Below are 24,014 nucleotides of genomic sequence, written 5' to 3' on the forward strand. Positions count from 1 at the left end.
CCAAGCCAAGATAGCCCTCCTCTCCATCCCTTTGGAAAGGGGAAACAGCAAAGGTGAGCAAGAAACCGCCAGCAGGTTTTGACAACTGCAGAGGGAAACTAATGGGTTTCTAAGGAAACAGAGAGGCAGCAGCCATTTTAGTGGCATTTGCTGTATGAAAAATACATAGACACTGACACCCGTCCCCCCACCCCCACCCGCGGCGCCTTCCCCCCTCCACGCTTCAGAGGCTCCGAGGTGAGGGGTGGGCTCAGGTCTCCCCGAGACGCAGCAGTCACCAGTCGCAGGTGGCCTGCCACCCGGGGTCGCCCCCAAGCCCCCTCCCTGAAGCGGGCGGGACCGCGGGACTCCCCACCCCCGGGCGCCGCAGTGCAGCGCGGTCCCCGCGTCCCGCCCCTCGGGTCCCCCGCCCTCGCCGGCCCCCAGCCCGGCAGGCCGCTGGGCGCGAGGCGGGCCGGGAGGAGCGGGTCCGCGCGGCGGGCGAGGCGGAGACGAGGCGGCGGCAGAGCGAGCGCGGGAGGTCGCCGCAGCCGGGGGACGCCGCGCGCCGCTGCCCATCATGGTCGCTGCGCACGCTGCCCATTCTTCCTCCTCCGCCGAGTGGATCGCCTGCCTGGATAAAAGGTAGCCGGGGAAGGGCCCCCGCCGGGCCGGGCTCTGCGCGCTGCCCCTGCCCGGAGACGGCTGCAGGGACGCCCGCCGGGGCCGCGGGACGAGGGTCCCCGAGCGGGGAGGGAGTGGAGGGTCCGCACCCGGGACCAGGGAACGCAGATCCCGGTCTCTCATGGGGCTCCCCGTGCACGAGATTTTCACACGTGGTGGAGAAATTGCGGCGCAGTGGGGGAAGCCCCAGCCCCGCCAGTCCCCCCCCCCCCGCCCCTCCTTCACGGTCTCCTCGCCCCCAGCGACTCCCGGCTCCGCGCTCGGGTCGGGGTTTATTTTCCTTGGCATCACAGGGCAGAAGAATAGATTCCTACCTTCATCTGGCTGTTCAGACCCTCAGGGGTAAATAAGTTTTAAGGAGGGTGGGGGGGAAAGGCAGGTGCAGAGTAACGTGATTTTTTTTGTTCCTGAAAGCCAAGGGTGAAGGACCCAGTGGAGATGTCAAGTGCCTTCTGAAATTTTCAGCTTCTGCCCCCGCAGTCGCTTGCCCGAGGTCTGTGTTAGGAAGGTCACGCGGGAGACTGCTTTCGTCTTAATACTCTGCCTCTCGGGAAGAGACCCTTACTCTAAAAAATTAAAACCATAAAGCGTTGTAACTCCCGACGACAGCCCTGTGTTAAGGAGGGTGCTGTGTGTAACAGCGGACTGCAGTTGTTTCCAGGCTCTGACAGCATAATTTTCTGTTTGTCCAGATTGTGGGTTTAGCAGTAAACATTACACAGTATGTTAGCAATTATAGTTTATTACCCTGATTAAAAGGTGATGCATCTGAACTTTTAAGAACTGGGTAAGAAATCTTGCAGAGAGAACTGCCTCTGGTTTTCGAGTTTGATGCAGCAGGGCAGTGATTCATGTCCTGCAGCTATCTGCATGACATCTCTATTTGCATTTGTGTGAAATATTTTACGCTCTGCCATATTGAAATTTTTACACTTAGCAGATTCGTAACCAGATCAAACTTGAAAATCTTAAGCGTGACCTGCTCTACATAATTTACTATTATAGGCCTTTGTTGAAAAAAAATAATTTGAGAAAAGCTAAACGTGGCTCATTTGAATAGCTTAATATATCTGAGAAATAATTTTTACTTTCAATTACCACACAGTAGCAAGATTTTTGGCAGGCAGTGCCCTGTTTACGTCTAAGATGATAGTGCTAATACTAGAAGAGTCGCATGCAATACACAGTAAGAGAATTGAAGTGATGGTTATTGTGAGGATGTTATTCCTCATACAGAATTATGTAGAGGAACTAAGAGCATGAATAAGTGAAGAGCCTGCTAATGTGATAAGTAAATTAAATTTAATAGTTTAGGAAAGGGCTTCCCTGGTGGCGCAGTGATTGAGAGTCCGCCTGCCGATGCAGGGGACACGGGTTCGTGCCCCGGTCCAGGAGGACCCCACATGCCGCGGAGCGGCTGGGCCCGTGAGCCATGGCTGCTGAGCCTGCGCGTCCGGAGCCTGTGCTCCGCAACGGGAGAGGCCACAACGGTGAGAGGCCCGCGTACCGCAAAAAACAAAAAAAAAGTTTAGGAAAGATGAATTATCAAAGAAGAGAAAATCAAGTTCTTGTACTTATAAATAGTAATGCTATCCTCATGAGTGAATTTTTCAGATAATAGACTGCATATTTCTATTTGCAGAAATTCTTGGCATGCCATTTTTTGAACAGTAATTCACAGGCAGCCCTTTAGTCAATAAATACTTAAGCAAAAATCTTAGAGCAGTACTAACACTAACACCAGCTAACACAAGGTGACTAACACATTTCTTTTCATAATGTGTATTTGCCCAAACGTTTTTGTTTGGAATGGATTTTTAGAACATAGTGCCACAATCTAATCTAATACTATAATTCATAATGGGGAGAAACCTCTGGGGGTGGAGTTGGGGGGTGGAATCCTCCATAGATACTGAACCTAGCATTCCTGGAGCTCAGGAGAGCAGACAGATCAATAAATTAAGGGTTTTAAGCCCAGAGCTGTCCCCAGTCACAAGTTCTGATCTTGGACATGTCACTTTTATTTCCTTGAGTGTCTGAAAAATGAGGATAGCACTGTCTTACCAAGGATTAGTGGGCCAAATGAAAGAAAAAATTATCATGAAAGTAATTTGAAAACTGTGAAGTGCCATGTGAGCATATTATTTTGTGGTTTTAAAAGAACCTTGCATTTTCCACAGTGTCGGTGCTAGAATTCCTTTGAAGGAGAGTTTAGGAGTGGCAGTCTCATTGTAAGAGGGCCTTGAGGTACTTGTTTTGAAGTTGCATTTTTACTTAGATTGTTAACTTTTTAGGGGAGGAGGAAGATTAAGGGTGCTGGTGGAAGTTGTCTGGGGAAGGCCGCTGAAGTCATTCCTTTTGGGACACTGCCCTCGATATTTCTGAGAAATGCAGTCTTGATGCTCTGTTCCCAGGCACTGTGTTGGGCACTGGGGAAGCAGGAAAAGAAAGATGAGCGTTGCTTATTGAAGGAGGGGGTGGGCGGGTAGGGGTGGGACAGCTACATAAACAACTAACCACAATGCAACGATAAGTGCTTTAATGGAGATGTATGAGATGCTTTGGGAATGCAGAGGAGAGAGTCTTCAGCTCTGCCAGGTATGCTTCCCACAGGTTCCTGCCTGGTCCGTGGAGGTCGAGGGGAACTTTATCAAGCAGAGAATTCTGGGAGCAATGTGAACAAAGACACACAGGTGTGGCATATAAATATGCTCATTTCTTCTCAACCACAAATTCCTCTTGTAATCAAATCAAGAACATAGGAACATATACTCTATTTTTCTAAAACTCCTGATTATGGACATTTTCAAGCACACACATAAACAAAGAGGAAATGGTGCAGTGATCCTTGATGTCCTATTTGGAGAAATGATGCTGGGACCTTTTCCACAGCTGGGAAATGTAGTTTAGATATTTGCATCATGCAAGTGTCATGGACAACTAGAAAAAGAGCAACTGAGGGGTTGAAAATAAAAAGGGGAGTTAAAGTAGAAAGTCTGCAGGAGTAAAGATGTATGTAATGAACGTTGAAACAAATTTTAAAAAACAAGGAAAATAATCCCATAGAAATGTTCGTTAAGTGTGCCTAGGAAGTTGTCATAGACAGGCAATGCTATATAAGCTTGCATGTGGGGAGGTGGGTTAAAAGTATGCAGATACGTGGATTAGGGTGAAGAAAGAAAACCCAAAGCCTTTTATGTATCAAGCATCCAAGTTCTTGGACTATGGTGGGACCCAGAAGGTGAGCGTGTACAAATACTAATTATAAAATCAGAAAGACATTGAACATTCGGATGGATAAAAATACATCGAAAAAAAGTCTCAACAGACAATATTGTTAAAGTAAAGCAAGCCGGGCTTCCCTGGTGGCGCAGTGGTTGAGAGTCCGCCTGCTGATGCAGGGGACACGGGTTCGTGTCCCAGTCCGGGAAGATCCCACATGCCGTGGAGCGGCTGGGCCCGTGAGCCGTGGCCACTGAGCCTACGCGTCCGGAGCCTGTGCCCCGCAACGGGAGAGGCCACAACAGAGAGAGGCCCGCGTATCGCAAAAAAAAACCCCCAAAAAAACCAAGCTTAGTACTACCTCATTGATCTTACAATTTTTTTCTGAGCAGGGATGGTAACTAGAAATGTATTACATAGTACCCCACTATTTGGGATGTAAAATGCCTTTTTAAAAAATGTGTTGACCATTGTTTTTTAACATTAGTGAAAATATTTTTTCCATAAGATTTTAAGTTTTGCCACTTGTGAATTTAAGAACCATTATAGGTCATAATTCTCATGGTTGGTAAGGGAGTGTTATGAAGGGACCACTCATATTCACAATACATATAGTGAATTGTTGCCAATATTCATCACTATGGGGCAGGAGTTGGCAAACTGTGGCCAATGGGCCAGATCAAGCCGCTGCCTGTGTGTCTCCTGAGCTAAGAATGTTTTTTACATTTCTGAATGGTTGGAAATAAACCACAAGAAGACTAATCTTTTGTGACCCATGAAATTGATATGAAATTCAAATGTCAATGTCCATAAGCACAGTTTTATTGGAACACAGCCACGCTCATCCGCTTAAGTATTGTCTAAGACTGCTTTCACACTACAATGGCAGGAGACTGTGTGGCCCACAGAGTTTAAAGTATTTACTCTGTGGATCTTTGAAGAAAAAGTTTGCCATCCCCTTTTACAGGTGAAAGAATCTACGTAAGCCATTGACAGAGAAACCACTGGAGATGAAAGTTGTCTTTGTCTGGGAAGGAGTTCACAATGTTTGGTTTCTTGTTCTTCAGTTAGAAGTATAGTGTCAAGGGAGGTCCTTGGCTGATTGGGTTGTTTGGGGACCACTGGTGATGACAGACCCAAGCAGAAAATGAAGCTAACATGATATGGATGTGTAGAAAAGTTGTCATCTTTAAAAACAGCCGAGGAATTTAAAAATTATTAATGTTTCTAAAAATGCCCCTTACATAGTGTCTTTGCATCTGATTTGATCCCCAAATAGATATTGAGTTAGCTATTTTTGACTGGGTTGAATGAGAGTGAAAGAAATCAAGGAACAAATTTGTTAAAAACCAGAATGCTTCATAGCAGACATGGTGAAAGAGGATGACTCAGATATCAAAGAAGCATCAGACGTGGTCCCAGCCTTGAGGAATATAGAAGATCAAAGAAGCACGCAGAGCAGAAGGCTATTGCTGGGGAGGGCTGATGTCTATCTACCCAGGCAGGTCCCAAGGGATGACATTACCCAGGGTTCAGGACTGGTCTTACAATCTTGGAATGCTGACTTGTCAGCACATCAAGAATTAATACATTTTTTTTCAGGGACAGATACATAGGCACCAAACTCTCAGAGCCTGTAAAAACCAGAAAGACAGTTCATTAGTTTGAAAATAACATCAGAGAAGTGGATACTGACATATTTTGGCTAATGTATTCCTTCTCTGGGCAAGCTGTATGGAAATCCAATTGTTATTAGAAGGCCATGTTGTGCATTTACAATGAGAAGCAAAGCTGCCAGGAGATCAGGACACTTATAACTTATGGCCAGCTCATTCTCTTCTTAGAGCGACAGAGCCTGGGAACTGAATTGTAATCAGAAGATAATTCAGGGAATCCTTCAGGACAGTTTGGCCGTCACCTCTTCCAGTTAGAGGACCATTCTATGTGCTCTCATAGCACGCTTTGTCCAACAATGTAATAGCACAAGTCAGACTTCATCGCAATTGCCTATTGACTCCGTTTTGTGTGTCACTTGATGTATTGCTGTATTGTATTGTAGTCATCATTTTATCTCCAGCTTCAGTGCAGCTCCCTGATTGTAGAAAGTGCTTATGGGATCAGGGTGAGATGGCCAGAGGCATCCTCCTCCCCAAGGATGGAGTAGCGTCTGCCACCATGAGGGCAAGGCCTCGCACTGGCCCCCTTTGCCTTGGAAAGGGCTTGAGTGGGCACCAGCGTCTGCCTCTGCTGTTCCTTCTTTGTTTTCTTGGCTGATGTGAATACTTTTTAAGAAATGACATGGCATAGCTCTATTCTAATTTTTATTTCTAAAAGTTTACTATGGAAAATTTCAAAATACACAAAGAGAAGAGAGAAGAGTATAATAATTCTCTTGTCCTACCCCCTCCCCCTCCAAGAGTCATCACCTCATATCCAATCTTGTTTTATTCATACCCCCACTTGTCCCCCACCACTCCCAGGACTATTTTGTTGCAAGTCCCTTTTAGTATTATTTTCTCTGTAAATATTTTGAAATATATCTCTAAAAGCTAGGACTCAATAAAAAATACCATTGTCATATATTTAAAAATATGACATTAATTCCCTAATATGATCAAATATCTAGAGTTCAAATTTCCCCATTTATCTCATAACTTTTCTTCTTTTTTTTTTGAAGTCTGTTTGTATTAGGATCCAAATAAGTTGTATTTAGTTGATATATCTCTAGGTCTTTTTTTAATCTCTGGATTCTCCCTCTAGCTCTCTCTTTTTCTTCCTTGTGATAAATTTGTTGAAGAAACAGGTTTTGTCTTTTTTTTTGGTTGCGTTGGGTCTTTGTTGCTGCGCAGGCTTTTCTCTAATTGCGGCGAGTGGGGGCTACTCCTAGTTGTGGTGCGCGGGCTTCTCATTGCCGTGGCTTCTCTTGTTGTGGAGCACGGGGTCTAGGTGCACAGGCTTCAGTAGCTGTGGCACGCGGGCTCAGTAGTTGTGGCTCGCAGGCTCTAGAGCTCAGGCTCAATACTTGTGGCACACGGGCTCAGTTGCTCCGTGACATGTGGGATCTTCCCTGACCAGGGATTGAACCCGTGTCCCCTGCATTGGCAGGTGGACTATTAAACACTGTGCTACCAGGGAAGTCCCAAAACAGGTATACTTCTACTGTCTGAATTTTAGTGTCTTTTAATATGTCCCTTTGTCCCCTGTATTTACTTTTTTTTTTTTTTTTTGCGGTACGCGGGCCTCTCACTGTTGTGGCCTCTCCCGTTGCGGAGCACAGGCTCCGGACGTGCAGGCTCAGCGGCCATGCCTCATGGGCCCAGCCGCTCCACAGCATGTGGGATCTTCCCGGACCGGGGCACGAACCCGTGTCCCCTGCATTGGCAGGCGGACTCTTAACCTCTGCACCACCAGGGAAGTCCTCCTTTTTTTAAAATTAATTTCTTAATTTATTTTTATTTTTGGCTGTGTTGGGTCTTCATTGCTGGGTGCGGGCTTTCTCTAGTTGTGGTGAGCGGGGGCTACTCCTTGTTGCAGTGCTCGAGCTTCTTATTGCGGTGGCTTCTCTTGTTGTGGAGCATGGGCTTGTGGAGCACGGGCTCTAGGTGCATGGGTTTCAGTAGTTGTGGCATGTGGGCTCAGTAGTTGTGGCTCACAGGCTCTAGAACACAGGCTCAGTAGTTGCAGCACATGGGCTTAGTTGCTCCGGAGCATGTGGGATCTTCCAGGACCAGGGTTCGAACCCATGTCCCCTGCATTGGCAGGCAGATTCTTAACCACTGTGCCGCCAGGGAAGTCCCTGTCCCCTGTATTTCCTGTAAATTGGTATTTAGATCTAGAGCTTGATTGGATTTAGATATGATTTTTTGGCAACAATCCTTCTCAGAAGTGTTACTTGCATTATGAGTTACAGAATGTCAAGTGGTCTCTTTTTGTGATGTTAGCAATATACTGTTTTTAAACTTTAATACTTTCAAGTTTAAAAGTAAAGATACTTGCCGCTATCTTATCTACAGCTTCTCGAGGGACATCTCATTGTAGCTCCAAAACATGGGAGCGCGACATATGTGTGGAGCAATTAGAGGACAACACACCCTAATATGTAACCAGGGTTAAATTCTGTGGTGCGGGTTCTACCTGTCCTTTCAGGATTTTAGGAAAGGAAAGGTTCAGCCAGAGCTGGACTCCCTCAGATGAGAGGCGCATGGGGGATGGTGTGCTCGCAGAGCAATGGGCCTGAGAGAAAGGTACTTGGTCCGTCCCACTCTTGATCCTGCAGCCTAGTCTCCTGGACACAGCCTGGGAGCCCAAAAGAGTCATCAGAGGAAGAGTGGTGCCCAGCAAAGCAAATTCTGCCTCACTGTCTTAGTTTGGGTTCCCCAAAATGGACTTCAGTCTCCTCCAGTGAGGGCAGGATTGGAAGATCCCTTTTAGTTTGAATTTCCTATGAGTTTATAAGATTTCATAGCCCTTCCAGAGTAGCTGCTTCTTATCTTGTTCCAGCTCCCCAACCCCAACGTAGCTAGTTTTTCTTTAGTCAGATTTAGATCCTTTGTTATGCACTTAAACAGTGGCAACAAAGAGTGAATTTTCCCTCTAGTACCTTCAATTCACAGTTGAGGGAATGGGAGAGGAGAGACCGTCTTGGGAATACGGAGAGACTGAGGGAAGAGAAAGAGGATGGAACGAATTGGGTGGGGAGGGTGACAGGGAAAGACCCAGCCAAACATACGAAAGCAAACAATCTGGCTGGAGTGGCGGCGCCGGGGTACCGTGTTTACTCAGCTGCATCCATGTGCATTGCTTGCTTCCCCTGCGTGAACAGAAAAACCAAGCTCTATTACTACCCTCTTTTCCCTTTGCGCACACTCTTCCTTGGAGCACCAATCCACTTCCTGTGCTTTAGCTGAGCAGATTACTTACACTCAGTATCCTTGGTTTATCTTCTAGACCAGATGCATTTCTGTCTCTCTGTTGGATATTCCCACATCAAATATTCCATTAATATTGGGGGCAGACATGGTTTTCCTTCATCTGCCTTTGCTAGAGAGGTAAGAAAAATAAAATACTTATCTTCCCAGCCTCCCTAGAGGTTAGGTACCCACGTGATACACTTCTGGCCAATAAGACACAGCAAAAGTCTGCTAGAGGCTTCTAGGGTAGTTTTTGCCTTACTGATGAAAGATACAGATGTACTTGACACTCCTTTGCTCTCTTCCTTCTGCGTGGAATTACTACCTAAAGCCTGGACCTATGGCAACCATATTGTAATCCCAGAAGGAAGGGCCAGGAGAAATACAGACCCCAATTCTGACTTTGTTCAGCTTCTGAATAGATCAATAGTTGCCTACCTTCAGCTTTTTTGTTGTCAAGAAAAACACACCCTATTTCTAGAAACCACTCTTTGTTAGGTTTTCTATCATTTGCTGTCAAAGCTATCCTTAACCTAACAAGTTGATACTCAGCTTGTCTAAAACTGACTTCATCTTCCTTAACTTCCTTTTCCATTAGTTCCTCCTCCTTACTTTCCTGTTTTATTAATGACACTACCACTCTCATTCTCAAAACTATGCATCACCTTTGTCTTCCCTTTCCTATGTCCCTTGTTGTACCTAACCAGTCACCAGTTCTTCTCTTGGCCTTTGTATTCTACTGCTTTGTTTTAGGGCCTTATCATCTGGATCTGGATCTTTTCATTGTTTCCTTATCCAATCTGGAAAGCATGATATTTTCAAATCAACTTTGTTGTAACATCTGCCAGACCTGGATTCAAATTCTGCCACTTCCAACCCTTTAGCCATGTGATCTTGGTGAAGTTATTAATCTTTCTGAACCTCTGTTTCCAAAGCATCAAATGAGACTACAAATACATACTGTAGGGGCTGTGTTGAGATTTGTGGGCTAATACAAGTGTAGCTGCATGCTCTTCTCTAAGTAGAAAGCATAGTGTAGGCGTTAAGAGTTTGGGAGCCAGACCGTTTTGTTTCAAATTCCAGTGTTTTTTTTTTTTTTTTTTTGCTGTACGCGGGCCTCTCACTGTTGTGGCCTCTCCCGTTGTGGAGCAGAGGCTCCGGACGCGCAGGCTCAGTGGCCATGCCTCACGGGCCCAGCCACTCCACGGCATGTGGGATCTTCCCGGACTGGGGCACGAACCCGTGTCCCCTGCATCGGCAGGCGGACTCTCAACCACTGCGCCACCAGGGAAGCTCCAAATTCCAGTTTTGATTTTATTAATGGTGTAACTTTGGGAAAGTTATTCAGTTTTAGTAGTTGTTTTGTAGATTCCTGAGGATTTTTTATCTAGACAATCTTATTGTCTGTGAATACTGGCAGTTTTACTTATTCTTTCTGATCTTTATGTCTTGTATTATGTATTTTTCTTGCTTTACTGCCTTGGCTAGGATTGCCAGGACAAAGTTGAACACAAGGGGTGAGAATGGACTTCCTTGAACCAGGAAACACTTCTTTTTTCTCTGTTTCCCCTATTTTTAAAAGAGTGGTGTAATATTGGTGTTATTTCCTCTTATAATGTTTTATAGATATCTTCTGACCAGGAGTAGTCTTTGTGGGAAGTTTTTTGGTGACAAATTCAATCTCTTTAATACATAGAAGACCACTTAGGTTTTCTGTTTCTTCTATGTCAGTTATAATAAGTTGTTTCAAGGAATTTGTCCATTCATCTAAGTTATCAAATTTATTGGCATAGAATTGTCCCTAGTATTCTCTTATTATCCTTTTAATGTCCTTAGGATATATAGTGATGTTTCCTCCTTCATATCTTATATTAGTAATTTTTGTCTGCTCTCTTTTTTCTTGGCTGGGCTTGCTAGGAGCTTCTCAATTTGTTAATCTTTTAAAAGAACCAATTTTTAGTTGATTTTCTCTATTGTTTGAGAAATTCAATGATTTGTGCTTTTTTACCCCATTTATCCTACTAGCTTTGGGTTTAACTTGCTCTCTTTTTCTGGCTTCTTAAAAAGGAAACTTAGATAATTAATTTTAAACTTTTCTTCTTTTCTAACATGAGCATTAAAGCTATGATTTTTTCATGGTCAGCTCCAAAAAGGAAGCACAGTTATTTCATTATTCAGTATTTACAAAAAAAAAAATTATTTCTGCCAGAGAAGAACAATTAATCAAGCTATTAGTATGCTGAGTAAGCATATTAAATAGGATGATACTGGGACCTGTTGACTTCTTCAACCTCATGGAGAAGATACTGTGCAGCATGATGAACAATACCCTCCACAATATCCCAACAGCGAATTCGGCAATGGGTTTCATAGGGCTCTCAGTATATCTTGACAGCATAATGCCAAAGGGACACTGAAAGAGAGTATTTCTCCTGGGGGCCAATCTCATATACAGATTTTTTCATTGTTTAATTTAATCCTGAGATAGATTTTAGGCTGTTTTAGAAACAGATGGATTACTTCTCTTTCAGAAACTTTTCCATAAATACTGTTTTTTCACATCTAAGCTGCTGATAATTGATAAAATTGGGTAGCAATGACTTGAAGTCATATTTTTCGATAGCTACCTGGAGTGCTACTATGCTGTATTGTTGGGTAGATGAAGAGTTATATGACTCTGGACTTAGCCGAACATGGAGGAAAATTACATCCTCATTTGATAGCCAAACAAGACTGTATGTCTTAATGGTGGTCCAGCCCTTGCCTGTGAAATTGTGGGGGCAAGGGTGTATTCTCACGGAGGAATGTTGGTGCCTCTCTACACACAAATGGTGGTCAAGAGCCTGGCCCCTGTAATTGTTGCCGTAGAAACTGAGGAACATGTGTTAATTGCACTGAAGCATTCTTTTTTTAATTTTATTTTTATTTTTTATTGCACTGAAGCATTCTTAAAATGAGTAGTATAATTTTCCGAAAACCCTTTTATGGAATAAAATTGTAAGATGTAGGCATATTAAATAGAATGACTTGCTCAATAGGATTATGACCTATAAATTGGTTGAAAGTTCAAGAACCTCTCTTTTAATTAAATGGGGAAGTACTTTTTAAAGGCCCTTAGAAAAGGCTTAATTGTTAGAGATGTTGAAGACAAATAGAAGAGACCTTTGATGGGAAGTAGACGTTGCTTGGAACTTGATAATTTGATTCTTGATACTGTATATGACATTTCAATTCTGTTTAAACCTCAGATGAAGGCATTAATGTCTTGCCTCGTGTTCAGGCTCTGACAGCCTTATTCTTTTACTTATTGATTGGCTACTTATTGAACATGTTACAGAAAAAGTTGAGTTCTTAAATCTTATGTGTTTTCTTTATAAACTCTTTAAACAAACCTGAGATATAAGAAAGTTCTGTCTCTCGGGTCCCTTGCCGAGGCTACTTTTGTCACTCCTCTACCCTTCTCTTTCTCCCTGTGTCACGCTCCTTTCCTCCTTCCTCAACCCAAATGTGCTGTAAGAAAAGGATATGATCTGAGCCCTCTCCTTTCCTACTGTTCATTCATTCGTTCAGAGATTTTACTCTCCACTTTGCATGTGCCAGACATTCTTGCTGGGGATAGGTTATTAAGAAAAACTGACATGGATCCTGACCTCATGAATTTACATATTAGTTGGGAAGACATTAATTAGTTCAGTCAGTCCTTCAAAAAACTATTTGTTGAGTACCTGCTGTGTGCTGGATACTGTTCCAGGTGATAAGGAACACAGTGGTGAACGAAACAGGAGAAGTTAGGTGGTAAAAAAGGCTATGAGGCCAAAGGTAAGAGGATATGGAGTGATGGAGTCAGGGAACAGACACATCTATACTACAGTGTCAGATAGTGGTAAGACTAATGAAGGACAACAAAGTAGAGAACAGGGGAAGAAATTGAGGGGTGGTGGCGTTTTAGGGAGGGTAGGCAGGTTTCCGCAGAAGTCAAATATGATCAAAGACCTTGAACGAACTGAGAGACCATCTAGTATGCATTTACGTCAGTGTAATCCATGCTTTACTAACTAGGTGGTTGAGGTATCTTAGAGAACATGGGTCAGGTAGTGCCTGTGATGAGGACAGAGGCTGAATACGTGTGGTAGTGCCCTTTTGTTTGGTTACAAGGCCTTATTTTGAGAAAATACCTGTAAGATAATAGAAAAAATATATATGTATATTGATTTCTGTCCCCTGTTCCTGGCACTGAGCTCCTAAAACTCTTGTCATTTCCTAAATGATAAAAACACCAGGAGCATCTATTGTCCTAATGTTTGTCTCTGACCCTGCTCCTGATGCAGGGCTCCTGAAACGCTTGTAAATTTCTAAGTGATCAAAGTACTAAGAACGTCTTTTGTTCTACTGACGCAACTCTGGGTGGGCTTCTAGATGGCTCCTGGATGGGGTCTGGTCACCAGAAAGACCAAGCCATGATTAGAAGCTTAGAATTTTCAGCCCTACCCACCCCCATCCTCCAGGGAGGGGAGAGGGGCTGGAAATGGATTTAATAATTGATCATGGCTATGTTAGGAAGCCTCCACAAAATCCCAATAGTAGGGGATTCAAAGAGCTTCCAAGTTGGTGAACACATCCACAGCCGGGAGCATGACACACCCCAACTCCACAGGGACAGAAGCTTCTGTACTCGGGACCTTCCAGACCTCACCCTCTGTATCTCTTCATCTGTCTGTTCATCTATATCCTTTATCATATTCTTTAATAAACTGATAAATGTAAGTAAGTGTTTCCCTGAGTTCTGTGAGTTCCTCTAGCTAACTAATCGAACCTGAGGAGAGGGTAGTTGGAACCTCTGATCTATAGCTTGATTGGTTAAGAACACAAGTGATAACCTGAGTTTGCCACTGGAATCTGGAATAGGGGTGAGGGATGCAGCCTTGGGGGACTGAGCCCTTTACCTGTGAGATCTGATGCTATCTCTGGGTAGATAGTGTCGGAACGGAGTTAAATTGTAGGACACCCAGCTGGTATCAGAGACTTGCTTGCTGTTTTGGTGAACTCCCCTACCACGTTTGGTGAGCAGAACTGTCAAAAGTGAAGCATTCTGTGTGAGTGGTAAAGGAGACTCAGAGGAGAGAAACACGGTAGGGAAGAAGGAAGAAAGCTGAGTTTTTCATTTATAGTACCTAGAGCATATTATTGCTTTTGTGGATGTAATAGACAAAGGTAATTTCAGAAAATGGTGAAAAGGATAAATTCTGAAATTTTGGTTTATCCTTCAAATATTGTTACCTAAAGATATTTAAAATGCTGTTCATTTAGGTCTTCATTATACTAATTTTTTCTTTTTTCTTTTTTTCTTTTTTTTTGCGGTACGTGGGCCCCTCACTGCTGTGGCCTCTCCCGTTGCGGAGCACAGGCTCCGGACGCGCAGGCTCAGCGGCCATGCCTCACGGGCCCAGCCGCTCCACGGCACGTGGGATCTTCCCGGACCGGGGCACGAACCCGTGTCCCCTGCATCGGCAGGCGGACTCTCAACCACTGCACCACCAGGGAAGCCCTCATTATACTAATTTTTGAGAAAAAAGAAAGCTATCTCTAGAGAATTGATGAGCACCATGCAGATCAGGAAATGTACTATCATTTAAATGAGTTTCGAAAGATACTGTGTATATGGTTTTGACCATGGATGCTGATGGCTGACTGACAGTGGTATCAACATCCCCATCCTACTGATGCACTTTTTGGTTTCATAGTTAGCCAGTTTAGTTTTATCAGTGATGAATTTGTCTGGTACCTCTGTGGGGTCAGTGTTCTCTTAAGACAAGCCTCTCAGACAAATACACCAGAGCAAGAAAATGGTCCTGAAAACCTATAAACTCTAGCAATTTTTCATGCTGAGGATTTGTTCACTCTCTTAAACAACTTTTCTATCATTATACTACCATCTGCCTTTTGATAATGTTTTGTATTGAATTCTTATATTTTCCTCATCAACTAATTAGATGATATGGCAATATAAATTTTTTCATGTCAAAAACTGAAGACAGCTTGAGAGTAGTTAAGTGTCTGTGTTGATGTTAAGGTAGTTGCATGCAGCAGACTCATTGTAAAATCTTCCTTGGTGGTACTTGAAGATCTGATTTGTGAGAGTTAGAGCTTTCTAATCAGTAACCAAGTTTTACATTTTATTTATGGAAAATAATTGAAATACTTAGACCAGGAATCCCTATTTAATTACCCAGGTCATCAGAGCATAAATGGGAAGCCCCCTATTGATACAAAAATGTGCAATTACAGAGAATACTGACGGGACCATATAATAAGGCGGCTTCATCTATAGGGCAGATCTCCGAAGCATGGCCAGACTTAGAGGCCAGCTGGTTGACTGGGAATAGAAGACAGTTTTATTGTGCTCTTTCATCTTCTGTACGTTATCAGCTTGTGAATGCACCTTATCTTTTCCTCAGTTGAATTTTCCATTATCTTTAGTGTTTTGCTTCATACCTTTTCAGCACTTCATGGGATATTTATCTTAACAACTTTAGAGGCTCATTTTAGAATTCAACATTCAACAGATTATGAATATTAAAGTTCATTTGAAAAACACCTGTTGGGGCTTCCCTGGTGGCGCAGTGGTTGAGAGTCCGCCTGCCGATGCAGGGGACATGGGTTCGTGTCCCGGTCCGGGAGGATCCCACGTGCCACGGAGCGGCTGGGCCTGTGAGCCATGGCCGCTGAGCCTGCGCGTCCGGAGCCTGTGCTCCGCAACGGGAGAGGCCACAACAGTGAGAGGCCCGTGTACCGCAAAAAAAAAAAACAAAAAAAAAACACCTGTTGTATTTAGGTGGTTAGTATGTTTTTGGCCTCTATCATTAGAAGTAGGTAAAATAGCCACAGGAGAAACAAACAATGACACTGCCCCTCAGAGAAGCTTACAGAAATCAAAAGTGGACATTACTTAAGCCTGATGTTGTTTGGGATTACCTGAAAGAGAATCATAAAGTAGTCAAATTGCAAAATGGAAATAATTTAAAAATTTGTATATCTTATTCATCACTTTTAGGGAAAGAGTATAGGTATTAGGGAGACGTGAGAGTGAACAGTAATAAAGTAAAACAATAGGATGGAATGAGTTTTTAAATGCTGGGAAATTATCTAAAGGGAGCGTCTCTTCTTTCCATTTTAGTTTGGCTAACCTTGGTTTTCTTTTATTTATTTACTTACTATTGATTTTTACCTTCCTGTAAAGAATTTTGCAGCCAAATTCTGCCACCGAAGAATGCCTCTACAAATAGAATAGCACTTGAATTTCTTTCTTTTGAATCGGGACAAGCAGCACAGGCATAAAATTGATTTTATGCGCTGACCTCTACTTACAATTATATAGCAGAAACTTCATCAACAGGAGTTTTATCTTGTAGGACTTCTATTGAGTGAATTAAAAGAGATTTTAAAAAGTGAAGGGTGAGTAATAAGGGAAATTATAGGAGAAAAGTAAAACATGAAAAAGTCCCACTGTTGTTTAGATGCTAAAGCAGACATCGGAGACAGAAGCACGACTCCTTGGCGTGACATGAGAGCAGTTGCTCTCACCACGTCCTTTTCTCTCCTTTGGTTTGTGAGAGCAGTTGCTGACTTGCAGCTGAGAGCTGACAGTAGGCACACACACTTTGCTTCTTTTTGAGAGTGTTACAAGTTGACACGTATTGACACGTCTTTCTCCTTCCCAGAGGGAATGACAGGAGCTTATGAAAGGTAATGAACTGTGATTTAAAGTACATTTTAATTGGGGGCAAATCAAAGCATTTCTGGCTTATAATTATTAATTTATTTCTGCAAACCCTATCACCAGGAATAAATGGTCATAAAATTTTAGCGTGTTTTCCCTACAGTATTTTTGGTATGAGTATTTTTTTAACCTGTTTGAGCTCATACTTTAAGATTTCATTCCTCTTAAAATTAACCTTATAGGATGATCATTTTCCTAGATTATTAAAAATTCTTTGTAAATATGATTTTTATTGGCTGAAATCATATGGATCATATAGCATACGTGTTTTCTTATTGTTGGACTATTAAGACATATAAAAATGATTGTTGCTGTTATCAGTGATGCCGTCACCTTTTATATTCAGTTTTTCCTTTGTTTTAGATTACTTCCTTAGGATAGAGATATCCATAGAACTAAAATTAGTTAATGTGTGTGAAGAGGTTTAAGAGCTTTGATACATATCTTCAAATTACTTTTCATGAAGACGGTAAGATAGCTGCTATTATCTGTATTTTACAAATAAGGAAACGGAGGTTTAGAAAAGTTAAATTATCCGTCCAGGGTCACAAGGCTGGTAAATGCCAGGGACCAAGTTGGGATGAAACCCCATTGCCTTTCCACTATAATGGTGTTTCAAGTATGTTCCTTGTAATGTTCATAGACAGTGCAAGGAAAAAAAAGGCTCATGATAGAAAATGTGGGAAATGTTATTTCTGTCTTTTTTTTTTTTTTACCATCTTTATTGGAGTATAATTGCTCTACAATGTTGTGTTAGTTTCTGCTGTACAACAAAGTGAATCAATCATATGTATACATATATCCCCATATCCCTTCCCTCTTGCATCTCCCTCCCACCCTCCCTCTCCCACCCCTCTAAGTGGTCACAAAGCACCAAACTGATCTCCCTGTGTATTTGTGTCTTCTAACTGAGCCCTAATCCCAGCACACCTCCTCAGGGCATACCATTTCCCAAATATTTTGGCCAATTACATGTTTCCTAAATTATAATAGCCTCAAATTACCCAGAGTTCTGAAAACCTGCTGAAACAAAGTTGATCAGACTGCTCTGTTTTAGAACACAAGATTAATTTCTGGATATACAACAATAAACAAATGGCTGAAAGCCAAACGGGATAGTTATTTACAGTGAGTCTTCAGTTATTCAGCATCATAGAGAAGTTAATTTCAAATTTAATTGGAATAAATCTCAAGTTTATCCCAATTAATCCTCCAAACTTGGCGTAATTTAGTAATTCTGGTGGAAATGGTATTTAATGGTATTTATAAGTGGTATTTCGTATAACTCCTTTTCTAAAGTACGCTGAGTATCATTTTCCTTTTACTTAATGATTGAGGCTCAATGTATTGAACACGTTAGCATCCGTATTATAATATGGCGATTTTGGAGTACGTGGATTATGCTTCAATACCAAATGCCCCAGTGTCGCTTTGTTTTTTTTTTTGAATTTCTGCCTTTTTATGTTTTACTTGCCTGACTCTTCCCTACCTCCCAGAAGCTGTCACTCCTTGCTTGCTGCCCTCTAGGTGTCTGTCCCGTCTCCTTCCCTTGCACAAACATAGTATCCTGCTTCTGATCCTTTAGACTTAGAATACAGGTTAACCAAGTTTATTGGAGCTGTATGTATAATATGAGTGCATACATTTTGCTCCCAAGGATTTCTCTTCTGAGTAAAGTTACGAATTTCAGGGTTTTAGTATTTTTAGGCCCCAATTTTGGTTATACAAAGCCTTTTAAACTTAGGTGCTACATGATCTCACTTCTATGATTTTGTTTTAAACTGAGATTTCCAGATAAATATCCTCTGAATAGTTGAGGAATTAAGGTAATGAAGTAATTCCTTTAATCAACACATATTTATTGAATCCTTAGGAAACACTTTCTAGGTGCCTGGGATTCTTCAATGAGCAAAACAGAAGAGCCCCGCTCTCATATAGCTTATATTCTAAGAGTGGAAATAGGTAAAAAAACAAAACAAAACTGTAAACATGAAATAAATTATATGTTATGTTTGGAGGTAATATGTTATGGAAAAAAACAATAACAGCAAAAAACAAATAGAGCCCAGTGAGAGATCAAGTGTGCTAGTGGGGGTGGTGTAGATTGTAGTAGTACATAGGTTGGTTAGAATATGGTTTACTGGAAAAGTGTGATTTTAGCAAAGAGGTAAGGGAGTTAACCAAGCATATGTTTAGGGTAAGAACATCCCAGCAATGGGAGCAGCCAGCGCAAAGGTCTTGGTGGGGTGCATGTGTGGATTGCTCCAAGAACAGTAAGGAGGCTATTGTGGGTAAAATGAAGTGAGCCAGGGAAAGAGTAGCGAAGTCAGAGAATGAGGGTAGATTATGTAGGGACTTGGCAGCTATTATAAAGGGCTTGGCTTTTACTCTGAATCAAATAGGGAGCCACTGAAGGGTTTAGAGCAGAGGAATGACATAACCCTATTTGCATTTTCACAAGATCACTGTGATAGCAATGTTAAGAAGATGCTCTGGGGGATGGGGCAATGATAGAAGAAGGGAGACTTTTACTAGGAAGCTCTTGCAGTAATCCAGGTGAAAGATGATGGTGGTTTGGATTAGAGTGACAGCAGTGGAAATGACGAGGAGAGGCAGGATACATTTTGGAGGTAGAACCAGTAGAACTTGCTCATGAATTGAATGTGGGAATGTGCGAGAAAGAGGAGTCAGGGATAAATCTAAGGTTTGGGCAATTGGAAGGATGGTGGGGCCATCTGTTGTGATGGGGAAGGCTATAGGTAGGGCAAGTTTGAAGGGAAAGAGGAGTGCAATTTTGGACAATTGGAGTTTGAGAAGTCTATTAGACATTCATTTGGAGATGCTGAGTAGGAAATTGGATATGTGGTTCTGGAGTTTGGAGGAGAGGTCTGAGCTGGAGATAGAAATTTGGGAATCATTAGTACATAGATGGTACTTAAAGCCGTGAGACTGGAGAACATCAAGGAAGTGACTGTTAAAGAGAAGAGGACCAACAATTAAGTCCTGCCATCTTCCAACAAGAGTTCAAGGGGAGGGGCCGTCAAAAGAAGCTGTGTAGGAGTGACTAATGAGGTAGGAGGAAAACAAGAGAATGTGGAATGTGTCTTGAAAGGCAAGTGGAGACGTTTCCAAATATTCCTGTAGATCATGAAAAAAATATTGGGAAAAAGAAAGACCACAATCTGGGTTTGCATTTGAAGTTTTATATTTTATAGATGTCACGGCTAATAGGTCTACTTTTCCAGCCTGGTTAGAGGTTGAGTGAGTTGCACACTCTGTGCCAGTTCTTGGAATGTTGTTTTGAGGAAGACAGCGGGACTGAAAACAAAAATAAAATATCTCACACACAAGGTGCAGGGCAAATGCATAGCCTGTGGCTTAAACTAGAAGGAGATCATCCACCTAAAATGTAGGCGAATGGCAAAGTCCAGGTAAGGAAAGATGAAAAATCATGGTATAGAGGTGTGGAGGACAAGTGGTGGGATAACATGAATGCAATTATGAAAACATAGAGTGTTATTTTTCAGAAACAGTTGGAGAAAAAGGCAGGGAGTCAACATCACCATGATAAATACTGAACAGCAAGGGAGCAAACTATCACAGCTGAGGCATGCGGGCTGCTGTGACACTCAGGAGTGATGTTATCAATAAAGCCAGAGTTGGGAAGTGATTAACAAATAAACAACGTACGGCACGTTGGTTGCCATGTCCCTGGAAACATCTCCTCTCTGGAGATAGTGTGCCTCTGTAAATGAGTTTCTGGTTGGTGCACATTTGCTTTTGATACATACGGCAGTTGTGAAATTGTAACTACCTCGTTACAAAGCTGCTAAAAAGACAACTATAAAGTTCTGGTTCTGGACAAATGGACTCAATTCTCCTTATTTCTCCCACTAAGTGCAACTATAAACCCTGGACATTATATAAAAAAACAACAACAGGAAAAGACTCTGCATGGTGGAGAGAAGGCAGACTGGCTTGGGATCTCTCTCTCTGAAGAATCACATAGTGGTGTGTTCCTTGAGTTTTCTTTTTGCCTCATGTATCCCAGACTGGGTGCTGGAGGAGACAGTGTTCCAGAAATGCCAGTCTGCACAGACAAAAATTATGCCACAAGAAAAGCCTGCTGTCTCCAGGGTAAGAAAGGGGGTAGCTCAGTAAGACAGAAAACTTTTAGATAATAACTGCTCTACTTTAAACAAACACCACAGAAAAAACTGCGGGCTTAGTCCCACTCCTATCAGCAAAGATCAAGTGTGGAGTCTACACTTTCACTCGTGCCTGACTGTGAGGAAGCAGCTCTTCCCACCTAGATTTTGAAGTAGTTATCCTAAAAATGCTTCAGTGAGCAATTATGAACATACTGGTAAAAACAGAATATCTAAGCAAAGAAATAGAAAGCCTTAGCAGAGAAATATAAGAAATAAAGAAGACCCAAATGGAAATCTGAGAACTGAAAAATATACTAACTGAAATTAAAAACTCAGTGGATGGCTTGACACCAGAGTGGGTAAGATAGAGGAAAGAATTAGTGAACTCAGAGATAGAACAATATAAATTACCCAATTTGAGCAACAGAGAGAAAATAGACTGAAAAAAACCCAGAGACTCAGGGGTCTGTGCCAGTATAACAGAAGATCTAACGTTCGTGTCCCTTAGACTATTGGAAGGAGAGTAGAAAGAGAATGGTGCTGAAAAATTGCTAGAGGAAATAATGGCTGAATATTTACCAAATTTGGCAAAAGAAATAAACCTACCAATTCAAGAAGCTGAGTGAACCGCAACCAGGGTAAACCCAAAGAAATCCATGCCAAGTTAATCAAACTTCTGAAAACTAAAGACAAAGAAAAAAAAAAATTACTTAGATGCAGCAAGAGGGAAAGGATACCTTACCTATAGGGGGAAAACAGAATGACAATGGATTTCTCATGGAGCCCAGAATGAAGTGGAACAACATTTTTCGAGTGCTGAAAGAAAAGAACTGTCAACCCAGATTCTATACTCAGTGAAAATAACCTTCAGGAATGAAGGGGAAATCAAGACATTCTCAGAAAAAGGAAAACCAGGAGGATTGTCAACAGCAGACCTACTCTGAAAAAGTGGCTAAAGGAAGATGAGAAAAAAAGGAATCTCAGGAGGGAAGAAGGAACAATGGAAAGAGTAAAAATATTAGGCCCAGGAGAAAAGTGATTGAGTTAAAGCTGCATAACCTGAAAACAGAAATGCACAAGGAGATCAGTGGATACTAGGATGATAACTCTCGATGCAAGTGCCCTGCTGTTTCCACTGTCTATACGAAACATGCTGCTTTTTCCTATGTACCGGAATCTCATCTTTTACAGAAGCCATCCAAAGATATTCTTTCACTACGCACTTAGGGTATATGAGTGAGATTAAATGATGAGTGTGTACGGTCTCTTCTGTTTCTTGTCTTATATCCAGCAGGAATATAAGGGAGCAGTAGGACTCCTCCTTTTTCATCCGCCCCACATGCAGACTCACCTACTGAGGTATAGACTACCCTCACCTTGGCTTCCCCTGTTTCTTCTTTCAGACTCTGGGGTAGGTGGTACCTTAATCACTGACGACTACACTCTTTACGGAGTCCCGAAAGTGGTTAAAAAATGTGCTTTGGTCAAGGGACCTCCCTTCCACTTAGCCCTCATTCTCACTCTGTCACTTCAGCTGATAATTATTAACGAACTGGGAGTTTTGGAATTCCAGAGGCTGAATTTGTCTGTAGAAAGAGACCTTCTCCCTGGGACGGGGGCTCCACTTGTTCCCCGTTAGAAACAGTGGACAGAAGAAGAGGTGGCCAATAACGGACACTCCCAGCTGGTGGGCGACAACTCCGTCTCCCCCTGGCTTCAGGCTTCCAACATCCCTACCTTGTATTTGGACCATATCACCATCTAACACAAGATCAGAGATGGGAATCTCTTGATGTAAATTGGGCAGTGGACATCTTTGCCTGTGCATTGGTCCACTGTCTTAGTTGATGTGCAGATAGAGAAAGGACAAGTGGACCAGTGGCAAAACCTTGGCTCTGCACCTGGGAGGCCTCTGCTCTGCGTGACTGAGGGATACACAGCGAGATAACAGTGTGCCTGTGAGACCATGGAGGCCAGTGTGCTGAATGTCAGTGTTTCCTTCTAGTGAATAAAGAAGGAAATGCTTTAACTTATTTTTTTGAAACCAAGATCTCCCAGAGGAGAGAAAGAAAATAATTTTTGAAAGGGTTCTTTATAAAACCTTTGTGCTATGCATACGAATCCATTAACCTTATGTCGAGTAATGCACTATGTGTGACCCTAATGCCTGGGCTTCATTCTTGCAAAGAGAACAGAGAACATGCTTGGGACCCAGACACGGAACGAGTAGTCAGAGAAGTGTTTAGCATATTGTCATACGTGGTATGAAGGGCTACATCAGGCTCTGAGAACATAAACAGGGGTCCTGAGTCTGGGAAATCAGATCAGATTTCCCCAGAGTAGGTGGCATGAAAGTAGTAAAGAGAAGCAGGAGTAGATGAGAGGACAGCAGAGGGTCATATGTATTCAATACATTTGAGTATCATCTCATCCAGGTGATGCATTCCCTGCTCTTGAGAAGCCCCCATTTATCCAGGAATACATAAATTGTGAATTGATTATTTTGACTCAGTGACATATAGATTAGGAAAAAATGACCCATAAATTTCTATGGCTAGATAATACAGGCAGATCTTTTGAAGGAATTTGTGATAAATAATTAATGTTGACTATCCCAGTTTTATGTAATGAAAATATTATCTAGTTTGTCCTTTTTTTTAAACCTTTTTTTTTTGTTGGTATATGTTACAAAATTTTAAGTGTATGCATTCATGTCCTTTGTTTTTTGGTGTTTTTGGATCATGCTAAGAAAGAAACTCTGTACACAAATTAGTGGAAATACCACTCAACTTGTAAAAAGCAATAGTAACTACCATTACATGGTTCAGGTCTTTTCTTATTCACCCTTAAGCACACTTTCTCTCCTTACATACTTACTCCACAAAATTTTACTTGTGCCAAGTAAAATTTTATTTGGTGGTTGAATAAACATGGAACCTGCAGAAGTACATTCCAAAAATCCTACATTCCTACATAGGTTGGTGAATTCCCTGCTTTTATTTTGTTTAGTATTTCAGTGGAAATTCAGTCAAATAGTAGATGTGATCTTATCTGTCCAATAAAAGGGCAAGAGTGAGTACAGATCCTGTGAGATACAGCTGGAAGTCTTCACTTTGGATGCCTGGGGAAAGGACCTTAATTTAAGAACATCCCTGGCTGAGTGTAGGAAAGTATTGACCTGCCCTTTTTGTGGGGACTCTTTTGGAGAGTCATGCTCTGTGATGCGTGGACACGGGATCTGTCTAAGGTGCCTCTTCCTTGGTCATGGAGCCCGACAAAAGGCTTATTATC

At 42.2% G+C, this 24,014-nt stretch overlaps 1 protein-coding gene across 2 annotated transcripts in view; it reads left to right on the forward strand.

Moving 5' to 3' along the window:
* Positions 1-559: 559 nt before the first annotated feature.
* RAPGEF4 (Rap guanine nucleotide exchange factor 4) overlaps positions 560-24,014 on the forward strand; it is a 321,867-nt gene continuing 298,412 nt past the window's right edge. For both annotated transcript variants that reach the window (XM_065880400.1, XM_065880401.1), the window contains exon 1: positions 560-624. In XM_065880400.1, the coding sequence (XP_065736472.1) occupies positions 560-624 (65 nt within the window). The remainder of the gene's footprint in view (positions 625-24,014) is intronic.

The sequence above is a fragment of the Phocoena phocoena genome, chromosome 7, assembly GCF_963924675.1.
Source record: "Phocoena phocoena chromosome 7, mPhoPho1.1, whole genome shotgun sequence".
NCBI lineage: Eukaryota > Metazoa > Chordata > Mammalia > Artiodactyla > Phocoenidae > Phocoena > Phocoena phocoena.